General features: G+C 42.4%; 1 protein-coding gene across 3 annotated transcripts; it reads left to right on the forward strand.

Moving 5' to 3' along the window:
* Window positions 1-400: 400 nt before the first annotated feature.
* LOC111843713 (uncharacterized) lies at window positions 401-21,320 on the forward strand. Of its 3 annotated transcripts, none has more exons than XM_023811498.2 (16): window positions 401-559; window positions 2,323-2,589; window positions 3,028-3,224; window positions 3,534-3,634; window positions 3,789-3,853; window positions 3,945-4,212; window positions 6,790-6,992; window positions 7,522-7,647; window positions 9,623-9,751; window positions 11,081-11,203; window positions 12,192-12,327; window positions 13,440-16,732; window positions 16,950-17,309; window positions 17,525-18,413; window positions 18,705-18,861; window positions 19,715-21,320. In XM_023811498.2, exons 2-15 carry the CDS (start codon window positions 2,428-2,430, stop codon window positions 18,833-18,835), a joined length of 6,183 nt encoding a protein of 2,060 aa, XP_023667266.2. In that variant the 5' UTR covers window positions 401-559; window positions 2,323-2,427; the 3' UTR covers window positions 18,836-18,861; window positions 19,715-21,320. The 3 variants fall into 3 exon arrangements, with proteins under 3 accessions (XP_023667266.2, XP_023667268.2, XP_023667265.2); XM_023811497.2 differs by having other exon boundaries at window positions 405-609; XM_023811500.2 differs by lacking the exon at window positions 16,950-17,309 and having other exon boundaries at window positions 404-609.
* The last annotated feature ends 359 nt before the right edge of the window (window positions 21,321-21,679 follow it).

Consider the following 21,679-nt stretch of genomic DNA (forward strand, 5'->3'; position numbering starts at 1 on the left):
AGGATAGTGTTATTACCTGAACATAATTTTAAGGGTAATTAGTGTTGAAAATGTTTTCTAATAAAAAATGATGTGAAAATACTCTATCTGCATACAACATCCAGCCTCCTGATTTGTGAACGTTCCTCGAACGAGAAATTGTTAGCTGGGAATTATTACACAAAAATGTCTCTCTATGATGGAGGTAAAACGCAAATAATTTTAATAAAAGCGTCATCTAAACAAATAAAACATGAAATAACGAACAATAGTATAACAAAGGTTGCGAGGTTGGGCTGCGCTTTTGTAAGGGTGCAAAGTGTTCCCTAAAGCTGCCGCCAGGTGTCGTCCGCGGGCAGCTTTTTCCAGACCCCCTAGTCTCGGCTGGCATAGCACGTCACCACCCTCCGCCTCGTGCCTGTGACCGATCACTAGCAGCGCAGCTAGCCGGGGGCGCGAGCTGGGACTGCATATTTATCCGGGCGCTGGACGGCGGGTTATTGACCGTTCGCTAGTCACTGTGAATGAACCGGTTTGACTAACGTGGCAAACTGAAGTAAACTCGAGAACTTCAGTTCAGGTGTGTAAGATTTTCAAGTTTATCCTAACTGAAAAGGAAGGCTTTAAACGGTAAGTGGACACAATTGTCTAGTTTACCGACCTTTTAATAAATGCGCGTGTCGTGATTGTCTATGAAATAAGGGCTGTTTTATAGCATTATCGAAATCTTCTAAATGTTTTCTTAGCTTAGAGAATTACAGGTACCCACCCGAAGCGATGTTTAACCGACCGTATCCACAAATAATATTGGCGTTGACTTCAGTTGTTCATATCGTGAGGACTAATGACAGCATTGTCTTTCTGTCGTGTGGCTCAGGCTAATGTTTGATGAGCTGCACGTAACTTGCTTTAACCTTAATTGACAAGAAATCTAATAGATTTAATTAATGCCCGTCGGCAGTTTTTATTTAATCATTAGAAATAAGATATTCTTTTTTTAATGCCTAACTAATGATTTCTTTCATGATAAGTTGAAAGTTATGATGATATCAACTGTTCAGGGCGACCTTGCAGCATATCACCGTAGTGCTCTTAATGCTAGTTTAATTTAAATAGTTTGCGTTATCTGACAACGAGCTGGTTTCTTAATGAAAAGCCTGATTGATGACGCTTGGTCTCCTGACTGACACGTTGGTTGGAAAGGGGATCGCTGAGCGGAGTCGCCACGCGGGGCGGCACGCGCGCACGACGCTGACCTGCGGTGGCACTGCAGTCTGTACGAGAGATGAACGTCGTTAAACCGACTTTACATTTTAGCGAATTTTAACATTCCTGCTATTTTCGTGTCCGACTCGAGAGATCTCCATTGTCTGCAGCCGCGAGCCAATGATAACCAACCATGCATGCTTCAAAACGCAAACAATTAATCTAAACTCTGCTTTTGAGTCCTCTGACACACACACACACACACACAGATACACATATATTAGTGTCGTTTTTTGTATTAAAAATCCATTAGAAAGGGAAAGAAACTAATACCTATTATTAGTTTCTTGTTTCATGTTAAAGTCAGCTGCAATACAATAACAGTTTGACTCAACATTGTCTTAAACTGCATTATAAGTATCTAGATAGATAGATAGATATACTTAATATAGTACTGATATAGTTTCTCGGATGATCACATGGCTACCAAAACACGATAAACCTGTCGATTGTGGTTCTCCCAGCATGAACGTTAACTGATTGTATGCACATTTTATGTTTTCATACAGTATGTTTGTAGTTCTGTGCCATGTCTTGGCACTTCCATTTTAACTTTGCTTTAGCTTACGGTGGATATTGTTATGCAGAAATGCATGCCGTACACACAAAGATTATTCACAATGTTGATTGTCTTTATTCCATGTTCTTTGTTATTTTTCACAGTGCCTGGTTGTGCTTCCTTTTCAGGACATGTGGAAGTTTGGATTTATTTATTTATTGCATTCTAGTCCTGAGCTTTAAAAAATAAAATAAAAATAACAGTGGTGTCCAGTCATCTCTGATTCAGTGCTCTTCTGTTTTTTTGCTGTTGTTGTTGCAAAGCTCTTAAGTATTTCCCAACTGATTGTGCTTTAGCCCAGGAGAGAGAAGGTGTTCTATTTTGCACCATTATGTTTCCATGGGTACATAAACAAGGTGCAGAGTCACATTATAAATGTTGTCTGATTTGCTTATGCTTAGACTGACCCAAACAGCACATTGCATACAGATGTCCAGGTGGACCTAGCATCAAACTGCTACTTTGCATGTTGTCATGGGTATTGCAGTTTGTGCCAACCTTTTTCCTGATTTTTCCAGACTTCGGTGTCTTAGTGGGATGGCTTGACTTCTTGCTCCACCCGGCTGGGCACACAGCACCAGCAGCAGCTCTGTGAAACGCATGTGGTTCTGAGCTGTGCCGCGATGAGCTGGGCAGTAGACGACTGGAAGGCGGGGCTCTCGGGCCGGGCCCTGCAGAAAGTGCGGGAGCTGGAGTCCCAGCAGGAGCAGCTGAAGCGGGAGAAGCAGCAGAAACAGCTGAAGCTGGATAGCACAGAGGCTGCTCTCAGCAAGCAGAAACTTAAGGTATCTGTGTGTTTGGGCAGCTAGTGTACACTGTGTACATAGATATTGATATGTAAACACACAAAAGGAAATGCATGCCAAGGCTAGTTTAACAAAGGTAAAGGAAGTGTTTTACTTGACATATATTCTGAAATGCATTTTATTGGGGTTTTAGTCACATAGACAAGGAGACACTTAATGGTTTTGAAAAGTAATTGCATAGAATTAATAATGTATTAACTACTTGGATCATTTCTTTCCATCAGATTTCTCCACTTGATTTCTGCTGAAGCACCAAGTGTTTCATTACTTCAGTAGTAATTCAGTACTTCAGTCCAGAAGTTCTGTGCGCAAGGGTACAAAAAGCAGGGGAGGCTTTTGTTTAGAAGTGCAGTTCTGTAATCTGTATATAACTATAGAAGTTTAACACTCTTCCACCGCACCCCTGTCTACCTGCAGTATGATGAGGTACGCTCAGAGCTGGCAGTGGCCCAGCGGGACTTACAGAGCTCCCGGGAAGAAGTGCAGGCAGGGCTAAAGGCCCGAGAGCGCCTTTCCCAGGAGCTGCAGGTAAAGCAAGCCCAGGTGTGCAGCCTCGAGGGACAGCTGGATGCCTCCCGCACACTCACACAGTCTCTGACACAGGAGGTCAAACGGTGAGACTTCACAAAAACATTGTGGTGCAACCCTGCAGACTCTTTCTCTGTGTCAGAAATTATGTCACTAGCACACAAATCTTTAATTGTGGCCGCACAGCATCTATCAGTTGAATCATGTTTAACAACATTTCTGAAGAGAATGGTAGCCTGTCATGTGATGGTATGGAATGTGCATGGCTTGTGAATACAGGTGGTAAAGAGCAGGCCAGGTATTTCCTCTTCCTCTTTGCTATTTGAGACTAAATTGGGATTTGGAGGAGCGCCCCCCACAGTTCCCAGTTTGTGAGAGGCTGTTCTGATCCCCAGGCTGGAAGCGGAGCTTGAGAAACTGCAGAATGCCAGCAACTCTGTGGACTCAACACTGTTCTCCACTCCCTGCTGGAGCGTGTCCTCATCAAGGGATAATGGTGGCTACCCAGTTTTTGTTTCTCTCTCTTTCCTCTCATCTTGCTCCTCTCCCATCAGTATGATCCCTTAGTCTTTCATGTTTGGTTTATTGGTTTCCTCAAGGAAATCTTTTATCGCTTGACCCCTGTCTGATGCAGTTTTTGTGTTCTGCAGGCTTGCGATGGGAGGAGAGGAGTGAATACAGAGGAGAGAGTGAAATTAAAGCACTGCATTCCAGAGTATGAGCTAATCATTAATTTAAAGGCTTCTGACTGTCCATGGGCATGTTTATCTTGTCACCCTAACCTCTTTTTTTATGTTATCCTGCAGCAATTGCAGTTTGGTGATTGTAGTCCCAGATCACCGCTGGGGGGGACTATGTCCCCTCAGCAACCGCACAGCTCCACACCTATCCGCCAATCAACCCGACAGTCAAAATCCTCTAATTCCTCAGCTGTGTTTCCATGGGAACGAGAGGATGGTCCATCTACCTTTAGTGGAAGGCCTGTCTTGTCACTGCAGACCACAGAAAAAGTCAGTGATGTTCAATTTCAGCAGGACTGTGGGATGGAAAATGACCTCAGAAGGGAGATTGATGGTATGTCATGGCATTCTCTGTAGCCTTTTTTTACCATATTTAAAGATGCTTAGAAGAATTGAACTTTTTAACGGTAAGGAATGTTGGTCAGTTAGTTGTTTTTTATACTGAAGAAACAATAAGCTAAAGTGTTGTAGCTCTAATTATGATGTTAATTTATAATATGTACATCTACCTAGGGCTGGGCGACATGACAATATAAGATGTTATCTAACATTATTTCGATGCTATTTTGTTCCTCTGCAGAACTGTTTCATATGAACCAAAAAAAAGATTGCAAATTGACTAAATATGAGTGCCTACAATGTAAAGTAAAAAAAAAAAAGTATTTCAAATATTTAACTATTAGGTTGTTTAAAAGTTAAATCTATGGAGTCAATTTGCAGCCATATAGCGCTGCCCACAAATGTGTGTGCCGTAAGCAAAGGCACGTATAGGCACGTATATATTGGCAACAAAATTAATATTGAGAGATTTTTTCTCTGGCAATTTTTTTAAAATATACTTTTTGTGATGGTTCTTTTTTTATTTACGTTTCGCTTTTTTCAGCGCACTTTTCCTTTTTTTTCTGTATGGTCCGTGTGTTGCACTTGACAATATTTTTTTCCCTTTGTGCTGCATTTTTCTTTGTGTTTCACTATCTGGCCTCTTTTTGACATGGTATGGGTAGGCAAGACTTTGACCCAATCTGTACCACCTGCCTGATTTGTACCTTGCACGTCTGCAGCATTTTCACGCATCCGTACACCGCGTTACATTTTCTGGCAGTGCCTGATCTGTTCATCATGTCGTTGTATCACAAACCATGTTGTCTACATTTACAATCAGAAATTCAATCGATATAAGGATACATTATCAAGCTATTTTGTATGTAAAAATGTATCGAATACAAGAAAAAAATTCAATATGTAGCCCAGCCCTGCATTTTCAAGAGCAAGTGCTGTTTTGTACTTGATGAGGTCACACATCACTTCTGCATTATAGTACATGGCTGCATAATGGCTGTATAATACTATAAACAGTTTAATTTCATGACACTGTGCTATCTGTTAATAAATAACCAATTCAGCTATTTGGGAAAAATTAATAATCTGCAAATTGTTTATATGCTCTGTTATACTCATATTTGAATTGTCTGTTATCTGTATGTACCAGCGAAGTATTTCTCCTCCTTTTAAGTACAAATGTGTGTTTTAAGATAACATTTAAGTGGTCTGAACATTTCTAAGTGGCTGCAATCTATGTGTTTACTGAGTATGTGTATCTCTCCTATAATGGCACAGAAGCCTTTTGCTACTGTACCACCCTCAAGCGCATCCACATTACCCTTATCTGGTTTCCCTCACAATAGGGAGTAGGGGAATGGCATGACAATGCAGATGGGCTGGCCCTTCGGGGGGTTAATGCCAGTGTTGGATAGACTTTGCCAGCTGCTGAAATTTAGGAACCATATGTTTATATTTCCCTTTATTTCACATGAAAACATGGAAATATTTTACATTTGATACCCATGCAGGCCACATTCCAAAGTAAATATAGGCATTGTTGTTGTGGCCTTCAGTGTGTCTGTGTAATGACCCTTGCTACTGATTTGGAACCCTTTCCTATGTCTGTGAATCTGTCGCGAGTTTCCATTTCCAATGATGGACTTTCTTGTCCCAGTGTGTGTCGCCTGGCAGTTTCCTGTTGCCGTCATCATAGCCCAAACTGTAGTCGCCATAACAACGGGAGCACATGGCACTGTGGACACAAATTTGAAAAACAGCTCTGGTAAACAGATGCAGAGAGATATTTATATCCAGCATAGTAGTTCTGATGCACTGAAAGCCAGTTTACACAGACTTCAAACCGCTGTGCAAATGCCTTCACACTAGATTTTTTTAGTTTTGTTTTTCTGCATTGCAGAGCAGAGTACAGTTACAGTATAGAAATTTGTATTTTTATTAGTAATGAACTTTAGAATCTCTATAATAATACTAATGATAGTTTATCTAATGGTAGTGATAGCTTATAGTTCAGACTGTAGTTTGCTTTGATTGTAGCAGAGCAACAATCAAGTTCACTTACTGAACCCAGAAGTTCTGGTTTTGAAGTGTGCCTGAATGAGAGCTCTGTTTGCTGAGTACATTAGTCCTGAATGCCTGGTATTGTTTTCCAGTCAGCTCTGTCACTCACAGCTGTGATCATCCAGCATTGTGGAGGTTTCTGTACCACCTAAAAAATGGGAGAAGCAAGTGGGTGATTTTTTTTTGGCGGGGACGGTCAAGTGAAAAAGGGGGTGTATGTTGTGGGATAAAATGGATCTTTATAAAGGACTACTGGAAAAAGGCAGCCCTGTTGTTGGTGTGTGTCATCAGTGTTTAGAGTCCCAGGGCTGTCAGTATGAGTCATACTGCTGTGCCTGTTTTTACCAACTCAACGGATAAATAAAGAAGTAGGTTAAAATGATTCACTATTCTGATCTCGTTATGTTTTAAGGGTTTTGGGATGACGTGTGAAATTAGATTTCAGAAGTATTTTAATGCATAGTGAATGATACATTTCTTAGCAGTCTCACATTCTCACTTTGCCTCTCAGTCCAGCGCTCAAAGATCCAGGAAATGCAGACCTGGGTCCAATCTTTGGAGCAGGAGGCACGATCTGCATCGGAGCAGCGCCGTGGCCTGGAATCCCAGCTGGCAGAGGTACGGGCCCAGCTGGCAGCCCGGGAGCAAGACCTGACCCGAACCAGAGAGGAGCTTGCCCGGACCAGTGCTTCTCTCGAGAAAGAGAGCAGCAAGGTGAAATGGCAGTGATGACGTCTGAAGAATTCTGAACAATGTGCCTTTTTCTGAAGTGTCAAGCACTTATTTCTGCTTGTTTTCTTTTATGTTCTCTGTGATCAGTTGATTATTATATTATATTATATTATATTATATTATATTATATTATATTATATGATTCATCAATCATAAATTCACCCATGAACAAAGGAGGCTGATTCTTTGCATGTTTTGCCCAGATGAAGTGTAAAAAATATCATGTTGGAGTACTGCAAAGGTGTTAAGTTTGTCCATTATGGATTAAAACATGGCATTCTGGAAACCAGTATATTTTGGGAAAATTAGCTAGTACAGTACAGATAATCAGTAATTTGACAAATTAAAGTACGTTTTAATGCATTTGAGAATACTTAGCCAACAGAAAATGAGTTTGACACCACTAGAGAATGACAAAGGTGGTTGTTGAGCACCAGGCTTTGGGCTGGAACTCGCAGGTGACAACCAGGGGGCTGCTGACTAGCAGGCTCTGACTTGGGTTTTTACACAGGTCCTGGCTGCTGAGCAAAAGTTGAAACAGCTGCAGGAGGAGCTGAGCTGCCAGAGGCAGAATGCAGAGAGCAGCCGACGGAGCGCCGAGCAAAGCAGGAGAGAGCTGGAGAAAGAGCACCACAGGGTATGTGGCTCCAATCCTCAGCCCTTGGGTGTTTGTCAGGTGTACTTGTTTGTAGGGGAGTGTGGATCCTGCATATCAGGCCACAGGGACCACTTGGGCAAGTGATGCCATGTAAACAAAATGTACCATACGTTGCACATGCACTGGCTTGTAGTATGTACAGTTGTGTTCAAAATAATAGCAGTCCAACATGAGTAACCTGATCAATCACCGTTTTTGGTAGAAATTATATTTCTACATGGCAAATAATTTACTAGTAGGTGTAGTAGAGTAATGGAAAACCAACAGACCCAACAGTCATGACATGCATGCTGCTGATTATGTGTTACAGAATCATTACTTGAAAGGGGCGTGTTCAAAATAATAGCAGTGTGAAGTTCAATTAGTGAGGTCATTCATTCTGTGAAAAAGTAGGTGCCAGTTATGGGCCTTATTTAAGGAAGGAAGGCAGCAAATGTTGTACATGCTGGTTATAGTGCATTTCTCTCTGAAATTCTGAGTAAAATGCATTCCAGACATTGTTCAGAAGAACAGTGTACCTTGATTAAAAAGTTGATTGGAGAGGGGAAAACATATAAAGAAGTGCAAAAAACTACCATTCGAATTGATCGAAGAATAGCCGAAATGGCAAAGCCAATGATCAGCTCCAGGAAGATCAAAGAAGGTCTAAAGTTACCTGTGAGTACTGTTACAATCAGATGATGCCTATATGAAGCCAAGCTATCTGCAAAAAGCCCCCGCAGAGTCCCATTGCTGAAAAAAAGACACGTGCTGAAGAGGTTACAATTTGCCAAAGAACACATTGACTGGCCTAAAGAGAAACGCCGCAACATTTCGTGGACTGATGGAAGCAAGATTGTTCTTTTTTGGTCTAGTGGCTGCAGACAGTTTGTCAAATGACCCCCAAACACTGAATTCAAGCCACAGTACACTGTGAAGACAGTGAAGCATGGTGGTGCAAGCATCATGATATGGGGATGTTTCTTATACTACAGTGGCGGGCCTACCAGGGATCATGGATCAGTTTGAATAACTCAAAATACTTAGAGGTCATGTTGCCATATGCTGAAGAGGAAACGCCCTTGAAATGGGTGTTTCAACAAGAAAGCGACCCTGAACACATGAGCCACATCTTGGTTCCAGACCAACAAGATTGATGTTATGGAGTGGCCAGCCCAATCCCCGGACCTTAATCCAATAGAAAACTTGTGGGGTGACATCAAAAATGCTGTTTCTGAGGCAAAACCAAGAAATGTAGTCCAATCATCCTGGGCTGGAATATCTGTTCGCAGGTGTCAGAAGTTGGTCGACTCCATACAACACAGATGTGCAGCATTTATCAGAAACAATTAAATATTAGTTCAATGATTCAAAGGAAAGCAAAATCTTAAAACATTTTTCAGTTGATACAGTGAATCTTTGAGTTTGTAAAGAAGAATGTGGACACTACTATTTTTTTTGAACAGCCTAATATTCCCTTTCCTTCACTTTCTGTAAAGGAGTAACACAAATGTGATGAATTTCTCTTCTTGTTTTGATGTGGAATAGAATTTGTAGTGTTCCCAATGCATTTGCATGTATGGAAATAAAAACTGTTAAGGATTTTCAGCTTTATTCACTTTTTTTTGACACACTGCTATTATTCTGAACACAACTGTACAGTGGTGGCTTGATGGTTAAGGAAGCGCATTTGTAATTGAAAGATTGCAGGTTCGAATCCCCGACCAGCAAGGCACCACTGAGGTACCCTGAGCAAGGTACCGCCCCCAAACACTGCTCCCCGGGCGCTGAATTAGCTGCCCCCTGCTATGTCACGAAAGTCACATATGGGTCAAATGCAGAGGACACATTTCATTGTTGCGCACTGTGTGCTGTGGTGTGTTGACAATGACCACTGATCACTAAATAAAGTACTGCTGAGAGGGACTGGCTGTGTGCATGCTGTATGTGCAGTGTGCATTGTGACACCTTGCAGGAGCTGCTGGGGCTGCAGAAAGACAGGCAGAACATGGAGAGAGAGCACCAGCAGGAAAGCAGCCGACTGAAGCAGGAGATTCAGCGTGCACAGACACTCCACAACACACTGCAGGCACAGTGTGATAAGGTGCACATTGACACGCACACGTCTGTGGGACGGTCTAGTGCTTCCACACACAAACAATACCAAACTGCATAAGCCATGTAAAATGTAAATGTAAAAAGCAATGTATTCAATTGGTAAGAGAATTGAAAGAAGTGTTTCTGGGACACTAGTGTGACATTCAGGCTTCCACAGAGTTTATATTTGAACTGTCAAACAGTGACATGCTCACTGGCTTTTCGCTTTGCTGGAATCTAAAACATCCGTGTTGCGTAACACTAGGAACTTGTTTGCTGTCTTGCTGTGTTTTCTCTCCTCTCACTTCCTTGGCTGATCAGGCTTTTTTCTCCTGTCACAAGAGAGTTATTTGCTCTATGACTTACTAAACTAACTTTCCTCTTCTCTCTGTCTTTCAAATTCTCTTATTTTCTATGTCTGTTTTGTTTCACTCAGTGGATTTTTGGGGCATCAAGGTTAGTGAGTTGGTGTTATGTGTGCGTGTGTTTGTGCTGTAATTTCAGATACAACCTTTGCCCGTATGTAAATGTCAGCTTTTCGTTATAGGGAAAACAGTTTGTGGGAGGAGTACATGGAGAAGGCCTTGGGGACAAGGAGGGCTGAGTGAGAGGATGTGGGTCATAGGTCAGACGAACAGCATAGGGGGGAGGGAGATGGGGAGGGGCAGGAATGATAACAGTGCGGTGTGTAACTTGATACTCTCCTGCTAATGTGAACCCTCAGACACCCCAAACTGCCCTATGTAGTTCAGCAGGCCAGTCACAACAACTTGGTATAATAATTGTAACATTATGCTTGGTCAGCATTTTGTCCAAGTCATTCTTGAACATTTTTCTTCTATGGCTAGACTGGCTCTTTCACCCAAACCTTAGTGATGTTACTTGGCACTAATAATCCTGTCTCTCTTGCATCTATAGTATGACATGTAATATGTTTTTTCTTAATTGCATGTCAATCACAAATCCAGTGTTTTGTGATTATAGACTAATATATTTCTAAGCTAATATGGGAGAATAAGTATAAAACAATTTATCTGGTCAACAAAAAATCACATGTTATTTGGATTTAGAACTCAATTGTCAGTTTCAGCTGATTTTGCACCTTGTCTGTTCTTGTTGAGGCATCGGGTATGAGCACGATGGACTGAGTGTGTTGTGTCCTGCATGGGGCTGTTTTCCCTCCTTTCACCTGCATCTCCTTTCCCTTCACTTTTGTCCCTTCTGTCTTCTCTGTCTTCTCTCTCGCTGCCTCTCTCCTTTCAATCTGCTCATTCATCTTTCACAGACTTTACCTCCGCTGCTCTCCCATTAAGCCCCCTTTTCCATTCCTCTCCAGGCATTGCTACAGAAGCAGGCTGTGGAGAAGGACATGGACACGGTGAAGGGGAAGCTACAGTGGACAGAGAAAGAGCTGTTTGAAAACCAAAAGGTCCAACAGCAGACCCAGTGCAAGTTGACGGTATGAGGCTGGTTGGGGATGAGGGCAAAGCAGTGCAATTCTGCTGCTTTTAAACTCATTCTCATATGAAGCAGGTGTTGTGAACTGTCACATAGACATAAACCGCAATTATGGTGGTGGACAGTTCAGAGAAACATAATGCTAAGTTCAAGATGCACAACTTTTAAAATTGTCAGATCGCTGTACTGTTCATACTACATGACTTGTCTTGTTACTGGCAGTCTCGTTGTGGTTTGCACACTACATGACTGATCAGTAACAGGGGATTACACACTGCAAGATCTTTCACCTGGAGGAATCCCAGCTAGTCTGTCTGATCTCAACTGTTTTGTCGCAAAAATACACATGAGAAGTGGCATGTGACTGTTGAAGAAAATTGGCAATTTCCGTCCACCTCTTCTTTCTCAACTTGTTTGGTGGTACAGGTCGTCGGAAACATCAAAAAGCCATTAGTGACCCTGCCAAAGTTTTAACCAAACTTTCTTCCTTTTCTTGGGTCCCAACAGATCACCAAACTTTTGCTGCCGGCATCATTGTTGATTTTGTATAGTGATCTAATGACTTTTATTTTTGTGTAGTGTGAACTTGGCATGTGACTCCTCACATGGGTGTTTCCTCATCGTCTATCTCTTGCTCTCTCATTGGCTATAGCTCATCATCACACTCATTACCAATTACTCTAATTGGCTGCAGCTCTTTGCTGCACTCATTGCCAATCGCAACACTTTTCACATTAAAGGATTTGAAGTTGCCAGCAGGTCTAGATATTTGGCATGCTAAATCTGTTGCGTCATCGAACACCGATTGGCCTCCTTGTTTTTGTCAGCGTTCTCCGAAGACTGTCGGCGAGTGGAAAATCGGGGCTAAAATCATGTAGTGTGACCATAGCATTAGGCACCTTTAGTCATCTGGTGGAGTGTTCATAAACCACCCACTGCAATCTTTCAGGTTCTTTTTCAGTGCATTCAATGCATGTGCCCTGCTGTAGGAGGCGATCCGAGAGCGGGACGGCCTGGCCTTGAGACTGGAACAGAGCGAACGGAGGGCTAAGGGCCTGGATGAGGAAGTGAGGAGGCTGACACAGGAGCTCAGTGAGGCTCTGAGGCTGCTGGAAGAGCTGAAGGGTGAGGAAGGCCTGTGAGGAATCTAGGCATCTCATCTGTGACCTACTGGAATCTGTCGCTTGTGTGGAGAATGTTAAACAGCTGTATGTTACTGTGTAGGCATACACATCCAGAGACCTAACATAGACTCAGCATCGGTCATCTTAACCTTGCTTTTAGAAAATTAATATGTGAAAGATTAAAAAAAAAAAAAAAAAAAAAAAAAAAAAAAACTAGTAGCATTGTCTGCCCAGCCTAGTAGCATTATCTGCCCAGCATTGTCTGCAACCCCTCCTAGGTGGAGACTAGTTTGACTAGAGCTGGCAATAGAGTGAGGATGTTTCCACAGCAGGTTTCACACAGTGGCTCTCGCATACAAATCTACGCAAATCCCTACCACACCCAGTTTTTATTACATCATTTGATATATGGTTAGTCTTGCATTGTTTACAAGTGACTAATACTGCTGGCTTATTTTGAGGAACACTTTGTAGTCTTCAGATGTGTCATCTTCTTTGTTTTTGTTTGTGTTAAAGAACAAAATTTGTATTACTGCTGCTCTCTGCTGAATGCATGCAGTATTTTGCCAGCACATCTATTGGCTGCTTTCCTCTGCTACCAGGAACCGAGCCGTACCTGACCCATACTGCGAACTGATGGTTTTCTATTCTGAAATATACAAGCCATACCCAGCCTTTACCTGTGCTGACACTGCCCTGTTTACTAACAGGGCCAAAAGCGTGTCTAAACTAAGCTGGTTGCGTCACCATCATCAGAGATACCAGTGATCTGCGTCGATAAGCATGGATTATCTGAAGGAAAATAGGGCATGTTCTATTATTAATTATTAGTAGTTTCGCACATCGCAGTGTAGTAGTGCATCCCCGGTAACTCAAAACTTCCTTCCTACTTATAAAAAGTATTATAGAACAGCTGAATGGAATGGATTTGTAATGCAAATTTACACAAGTGAAGTCTAATTCTGCTAGCATTTGATGCTAACATAACAGCAATTGTCACAGATGTAATGGAAATTAGCAAGCAGTAAAAAAAAAAAGAATAAAATCAGCAGATAGTAAATCATGATGTACACCAATTGAGGTAATACATCCAATGTTCTCTGTCCTTCACAGCCACCAAGCTTATTGTCCCTGCCGCTGCTGAAGTTCCTGTTCGATTTACCCCAGCTGGAGACAGCTTTCCTTCCTCAATCTCCCATCATGAACGACTCCAGCGAGCACCGCCTTCACAGAGGAAGAAAGCTACAGGTCATGATCCATCAAGGGAGAGCTGGGAGGTAGATAGGTCAGATGGGACCACCAACACAGGGTATCCTGCTGACAGAGAACCCGGGGAGGGTATCGACTCCAACGACATAACAGAGCTTGGGACCCAACCAGAGGAAAAATTAAGGGATGAAGGAGGCAGGCGAAAGAATGAGGTTCAGAAGACTCGTGAAGTTGAAGCCAAATTGATTGCTGAACAAAACAAATACGATGTTCACGGCAGCAAAGCATCTATGAAAGAACAAAATAACATGGAGAGGGAGAGTTCTGAACTCAGAGAAGTGAGTAAACCAGACTGTAACCTCAATGATGACCAAGTCCAAGCAGAAGAGGATGAAGATCTGCTAATTCCATCTACTGACCAAGACGGACACAGCCAGCCAGCTCTACAGGATCTAAAAAAACAGAACATTGCTCTTAATGATGAGCTTCAGGAGGTGAAGCGGGAGCTGGAGCGAAGGCTTGAGGACTTGGAGGCCCAAAGGAAGGCAGAGACTGAAGCCAGAACCAGGCTGAAACAGGTGAGCCGCAAGCACTCAGCTCAAGTGGAACAGTTGCGGCAAAAAGCCCAAGAGTTAAAGGGTGATGGTGAGAGGTTAGAGAAAGAGCTAGAGGAGGAGAGGGCAGAAAGCAGGAGGCTTAAGGAGGCTCTGGCTGCCCTTGAGCAGAGGAGTATGGGGCAGGTGGATGCCGAAAAAGAGACGGAGAGTACAGTCCTCAGGGACCAAGTTGCATTACTGGAGTCCCAACTCAAGCAAGAACGAGAAGATCTGGAGCAAGAGAGAGTGGTGTGGAGTGAGAAGGAGGATAGGAGAAAAATGGATGAAGACCATGAGCTGGAGAGCAGGAGAATTTTCACAGCACGTATTGAAGAACTGGAGGCTCAGATGCTGGAGCTCCGGGGGAGTCAGGACAGGGAAACTGGCAAAGAGTTTGGAGAAACCCCTTTAATCACATGTGACAATGCTGAGAACTTTAACAACAATAGTGAGACTGTCATTATCGACTCTATGTCTCCATCACCAAGTGACTCCCCCTCTCAGTCTGAGCTTGTGGATCCTCAAAGCACAAAACCCTTCAAAAATAATGTAAAAGGTCAGGTACAATCAGAGAGTAATCTGGAGGATCCCTCAAAAAGGAGTGGGAAGCAAGTAGGTTTGGAGACTGTGCTGTTCCGGGATGAAACAGTCCAGCTGGTCCTTGAGCTGGAACATCTCAGGAGAACCTGTGAGACCCTGAAGGACGAAAGGGATAAGGAAGCTGGACGGGCTAGGCAGACTCAGGGTAAGCTGGATGCCCTACAGGCCCAGGTGAACAGCCAGACCCAACAGCTGACACTTGCCTTTGAGAGTCAGAGCTGCCACATACAGGATTTACTGCATGAGCTGCAAGACAGAGACACTGTCCTCGAGAGGCTGGAGGTGGAGCTACAGGGCTGTCGAGAGGAGATAAAGTTACTGAAAAGAGAGCAGGAAGAGCTGGATTTGGAAAGCAAGAGCCCTGAGGGCATTAAATCTATGGTGGATGTTGCAGCAACACCAAACCCCCAGCTGAAATCCCCCATATCACAGTGTGAAGATATCAAGAACACGCCGCATGCTTTTGAGAATTTTCATCCTCCCGTAGCACTCAAACAGCAGGGAGTGTGTGATGAAAGTACCAGTATGGAGAGTTTGGTAGGATCCCTTCGTGAGATAATAGCAGGGAACAAAGAGCCGAAATCAAAATTTGAAGCGATTACATATTTGAACATTTTGGAACAAATAAGCACAGAGCCAGGTGATCTGGTTGGTGGTGATCCATCACATAGAGTAGTTGTGCAATTACATGCTGCTATGAATGAGCTAATGCAACTGAAAACTGAGAATAAAGAAATGAAGTCTATGCTGGCAGCTGTTACATCTCCTGGAAGGAAGGAAGTCCACCCTTTAGATTCTAAGGGATGTTTACTTGATGATAACAAAGAGAGTGAAGCTGCTACCAAGAGGTCTAGAGAGGAGCTGCATCCTGCACAAAGGGACTTTGATCCCGTAGTTCCAAATGAGTATGAACATTTGACAGTGAACCTTAAGGAATCTGTAACTAGAACTGTCAATCAGGAGAAGCCTATTGTTTGTAAAGGTGATGGGGATAATCCAAGTATTAGGCTTTGCAGCATAGAACAACAATTGGTGTTAAGTAAGCTGCAGGAAAAAAAGCTGAAATTTAAGTCAGAGCTGTGTGTACATTCAGATTTTGAATGGATAAAAGTAGAGGAGCAAGATACCAAAACTGGAGGGGTCACATGCAGGTCTAAGACGGGCCTACAGATGAATCAGGACGAGTTAAACCAGTTGGAGAGGGAGAAAGACCAGCTGAACTCCAAGTTAGCATGCTTCGGGAAACAGGTGGCTGCTGTTACATTAGGTTATACAAATACCAAAGATCAAGAAACAGGAGTTTCTTTGCAGAGCTCCCTAGAATTAGCAGGAGAGTACAATGAGTTAAATTTTTCTGGGGAAGCTGAAGGTATCTGTAGAAGTAAAGAGCTGCACGTAAGAGACAAGCCCACTGTGGATGTAAAACAATATATAAATGCTATTATCACATTACTAGGGGAAAATAAGGCATTACAGTCTTGGGCTCTGTCTGTTAGTCCTCCTGAGAAGCAAGAAGAGATGCCAAACATTTCTGAAGGAGTGCTGGGGTGGATTGATGCCATAATCAGTGGTTTTGGAAGTGCAGAAGTTATTGAGAAATTGGACTCCACTCTTCCCAGGTCAAAGGAAGTGAGCCAAGAGAGAGAAATGCCTATTCAAAAGACATCAGTGATGTTCCCGGCTCAAGATCTGAGCTCTAGCAGTAATGAACTGGACTTGAAGACTAAAGATGCCCAAGGGATTCAAACTGTGGCTGAAGGGAGTAGTTTGATAGCACATGTAGCGAGTTGCCCTGGTTACTGTTTGACTGAGGCAGTGACAGTCACTCAGACAGACACAGAGCTGAGGAAGGAGAGCCATCAGCTGAAGGAACAACAGGTGCTGCTGAAAACATCCATTGAGGAGCAGGAAAGAAGCCCTGGAGTACAGGATGGTGTCACACAGACTGGTCCTGAAGAGGATGGGAACCACTCTAGCCAGAGTGGGCTTCTTCAGCAGCAGGTGGGTGGTAAAAATGTATACTATCCTTCACATGGTTACATTAAAATGTTTACATTGTGGAGAGCGCGATGGGGTGGGCAAAAAGAATTTCTAAAAAGTTTTTCTTAACGGGAGGATATCATCCTTTTTTGTGTTGCTATACTTTATAAATTGTGAAAAGTAAAAGACCATACTTTCATTAATATATATATATATTGTATTTTTCCTCTGTCCATAGTTATTGGAACTGCAGTCTGTAGTCTCAAGTCTCGTTGAGGAAAACAAAAAACAGGCAGATGAGCTAAAGGTCTGGAGGACGGCTGGAGACACTCTTACCCCTGTTTCTTTTGGGGAGCCAGTTATTCACACGAGTAATGATTCCATAACGGTGGTCCGGGAAGACCACCTGCTTGTTTCCTGCAAGCCCAAAAAGCTTGCGGGGTCTCCATCCCATGCAGAGAATATTTTAGAAGATTGCAGGAAGCCAGTGTTCATTCCTGGGGCAGGTGCAGTTGATAAAGGAGTACATGAAGAAAGGGAAACTTGCAATCTCTCAGGAGCAAATGATGAAACAGGGACACTGGCAGTTTCTATTAAGGTGATTATTTAGTGTTGTTTTGCAGGAAATTTAAGAAGTATTTGTGATATACATGTTACACTATGAAATGTTGTCTTTTTTAAATTCAAATCTTATGGTAGTTTGTTTTATTATGGTAATACTAAAACTCCCAAAAAACGAAAAAAATCAGATTCATCCTAATAAACGTTAGACCTTCACCCTCAGTTTCACATTTTCCCCTGTTATCTTTTCAGTTGTCAGCAACCGATGGTGATGTTTCTCAAAGCCTCAAGGCCAAAGCAGTAGCCCATGGACAAAGTGAACTGGAGACAGAAACTGCACATAGCCGTTGTAATCATACAGACATTCAGATATTCATCCAAGAAAACCAGGAAACCAGAGCTACAGATACACTGAACGAAACCAAACAGGCTGACAGAAACAGTGTCCAAGATAATCAGCTAAGAACAGCTGCTGGAAAAACTAGAAGTGAAAAGATCAAAATGGTTGTCCAAGAAGACAACTGGACCAAAGCCATCATTGAACATGAGGCCATAGTAAACAGTAAAGAAGAAAATCCAACATTTACTGAGCAACACAGTGTAATGCTGAATGAAAAGGGGCCACAGATGCAGTCTGAAGGAGCAGATCAGGATTATGCAACTCAGGGAGCAGAAAGTACTGAAACCTCAGGAAAGACAACACGCCTGTTCTCTAAAAGCCCTGTGGAAGACGGAGAGAACCGCTTTCCTCAGTGGGAGAACCAAAGAGAGTCGAGGAGCATGGCCACTCAGACGGAAAGCATGAACGAAGGTGCAGCAGTAGGTTCCCTTGCCCCATATTGCAGTGATCAGGAGAAGTGCCATGCTGGTACGCAGACAGAGGACAGAGCCATGGAAGTGTGGAATGAGCCAGCAGATTCGGGGGTGGAGGACAAGGAGAGTGTAGATTCTCCACCACTCTCGCCTGTGGATGCAGCTCTGTCCATGGTGGACAATTTGACCCTGTTTTCAAGGTCCTTTCTCATCCCCGCTGACCCGGCCCAGCTGGCGGAGAGAATAAGGCGAAACCGTTCCCGCATGTCAGCTGCGTTTGACGATACCGAGTATGAGCCCTACGGACTGCCTGAGGTCGTCATGAAGGGTGGGTGTCTGAAACAGCTGTGCTCTGTATGAGTGCATCACCATAGAAAAGGCACAGAGAAATCACAGCACTTTTATAGGGAACATATATATATATTAGTCTGATTTAAACCAGTTATTCATAACACAATGCACTCTAGTTTAGGCAGTGACCTACAGAATAATGCAGTAATAAATATATAGAACAAAAATGGCTACCAAAACATGTATAATATGTAAAAATCAGTATATTTCCCATTGAGTTGCAATGCAGAAAAACAAGGTGATAAACATGATCGTTGTCACCTTCCAGGCTTTGCGGATATTCCAAGTGGACCAGCGTGTCCCTATGTCCTCAGAAGGGGACTGTTGGGCACCGATGCCATGCCACTGCCTCTGCGAGAGCAAGGGGAGAACGAGGAGGAGGATGAGCTGGATCCCTGACACCCAAGTATCTCACTCATATGCCAGTAGGTACACAACCAGCACATTTAGGTCAAAGCTTAGTGGCTAGCACTCTAGCCTCATATCTTCTTGGGTTTAATTCTCACCCAATCTGTGTGTGTGGAGTATGCATGTTCTCTGTACTTTTGGGTGGGTTTCCTCTGGGTACTCCTGTTTCTTCCCATAGACCATTTAGGGTAGTTGGCAGCTCTGAATTAATTGATAATGCTTGCGTATGTTCCTGTGCCCTGCATGGGACTGGAATCCTGCCCTGGGTGTCCCCTGCCATAAACCCTGCTGGCACAGGCTCCAGACTCGTAAGCCTGCATTGGATAAATAGTTATGAAGAGGACTGAGATGGGATGGATTGGATGAATGGATGTTAAAGTACAAAAAATGTCAGCAAAAATGTACATTTGTGATGGCTGCTCTGGTGTTTTGGCAATGCTCATATCATACGTGGGCTGTGCTGTGTCTTGATGAATCGGTGGCCACTCATTGACCATGAAACCAGACATTTGCCAGATTCTTTCCATTACATCTGCAGCTCCTGCTTCTTGGTTAATCTCTTACTTTGCACAAGGTATGCGGTGTAGTATGAAGCTACCATTGCTTTTTGTATTTCTCGATGACACAGATTATCATGATGAATAAGGCACTGTTTATGCTCATTGGCTGCTGAACAAATGACAGTTTATGATTGATTGCTAGTCTCTGGACAATGGGAGACCTGCTCCCCTGCCTCGAAAAGGGATGATCCGAAGGAAGCTCCTGAGAACTTTTAATTTCTATAGCATATACGTGTCGTATCTGTGGTTTATTGTCATGTTTCTAAATATTTCTTCTATTTTTGTCCTTCGTTTTTCTGCCCTCATCCAGGAGTGAAAATGTCTAGCCAAAAACAAACCGATGTTCTGGTCATGACATGAAGATTGGTTTCTATCCACCGAAAAGGGTTTTAACCTACAGAATTGGAGTGCTAGACCCAGGTGATGATTGTGTTTTTGTCCTGTTTGAGTTTTTCCCCCAACTATTTGTTGCTTCTGAGCTCATATCAACAAAGCAGCTGTTGTAGCAAGCATCCTTTCAGGACCATATTAAGAAGAGTTCTCAATGATGCCTCTTCATGGGAGGGGTTGATTGGCCAGATAAAATTGGAGTGTCTCGATTGTGAAAAGTAACTCTTGAATTTAACTGTCTAGGATCATGGCTGTTACAGAAACACAGGAGATTTTGCCACTGTTCAAACTGTCACCTTCCTTGGTTAATTTTGCCATTAATTTAATGTTGCCAAGAATTTGCAATATGATATTTATATAACAAAGCCTAGCCTGCCTTGAGGACGACAGCAAGTAAAATGAGCTAACATTTAATAAATTAGAATCCAGACGTACCAATAAATACAGGCAATAACTTCTAAGTAAAAGTCATTTTAACTACCTCTTTAGAAAACTCATCTGCTTCAAAAGCACTAATTCCTGTTAGTGTGTAACTTTTCTTACACAAAGGGTACTTTGATCTTTACAGTCAGATGTGTTTGTGTAATGTTTTTCTTATATAGTAATTCTCCAATGAGCCTCTCTCCATTAGAAGACTTGGATTCTTTGCGTTTCTGTATTTGTGTGCGCTTGTGTGTGTCTGCTGAGCCACACAGCAGGACTGTCTTTCCTCTCCATTTATGGCAATCGGCTGTTTCGATTGAGCCTGGTATTCTCTAATAGTTCTCCCCCGTGTAAAACACTGCCTTTTATTGTGGTCTCTGTTTTGAGTCTTGTTTGTGATCCTATGGATATATATCTGCTCTGATGCAGTGATTTTACATGAACAGAGATTTGGCGAGCTGCTTTTATTTTAAATAAGGTCATTAGATAAGTAAATCTGACATTAGTTTTAGTTGTAGATAAATGCCGATGTATGAACAGTCAAACAACCAGACCTTTGGGGCATACAGTTGTCTAAATGCATGCTTTTCTGGTGGTCTGTAAGATTAATTAATTTCTGAATGTACATTATTCAGTTATTTGTGTTGATCCACACACAAATGTAACATTTTATTAGATGGGCTTTCAGTTCATAGAATAGCCACATCTCTGCTTGGGTGGTGTTTTTTGTTTGTGGATGAACTGTTTTAAATGAGGGCTAGGGGGTTGGTTTCCCAGAAGTTATTTGTGCTACATGGGGAATGTTAGGCTCTCTTTACTTGTCAAAGGTCTAATTCAAAGCATCAGAGGAACTGAAGATGCTATTTTTCTGAGATTTCAACTTCCCAGTTACACATAAATTATATATGTATTGCGAAACATATATCCACAAACACACTTATCACGTATAATAAATGTTGTTCCTCACTCAGTGAATGAATATTCTGTTGTGTGAATAGTCAAACTTTATTCTTTTTATGATTTGTCCTTTTATTTATTATCATTTGTCTGTGTTTTAAGGATTGGAACAAAAAGTTCTATAAATAAAAACCTTTTAAACACAACCTGTTTGTTGTTTGTCATTATTACCTTTAATGTGTAGACTCCTGAAAGACTCAGTGCTACCTGCTCTCAATCAATGCGGTTTTATGTGCATGTGATCCTCATTTGGTAGTAAAATGATTTTCTTTGCTCATCTGAAATTGAAGGTGCTGTTTTGTTTCTTTGTTTAAAATCTGCATTTTTTAATACCTCTTTCCCTCCATTTGTCCCTCCTGAAAGGGACCGATGCTTATCAGCTAACCAGACTAGAGAGGAAAGGGCTGTTTCATTCTTAGTGCAAGCCTGATAGAGAATAACCAGTGTAGATCATGTAATTTTATGGTATTTAAAATTGCTCAGAAACTTCAGATGTGTTTTGGGA

Source organism: Paramormyrops kingsleyae, chromosome 10, assembly GCF_048594095.1.
Source record: "Paramormyrops kingsleyae isolate MSU_618 chromosome 10, PKINGS_0.4, whole genome shotgun sequence".
Taxonomy (NCBI): domain Eukaryota; kingdom Metazoa; phylum Chordata; class Actinopteri; order Osteoglossiformes; family Mormyridae; genus Paramormyrops; species Paramormyrops kingsleyae.

Coding starts and splice junctions, on each gene's coding strand:
- LOC111843713 (XM_023811498.2), top strand. CDS start 2,428: ATGAGCTGGGCAGTAGACGACTGGAAGGCGGGGCTCTCGGGCCGGGCC. Junction 3,635..3,788: donor GTCCTCATCAAGGGATAATG/GTGGCTACCCAG, acceptor TGTGTTCTGCAG/GCTTGCGATGGGAGGAGAGG. Junction 18,414..18,704: donor GCCTGAGGTCGTCATGAAGG/GTGGGTGTCTGA, acceptor GTCACCTTCCAG/GCTTTGCGGATATTCCAAGT.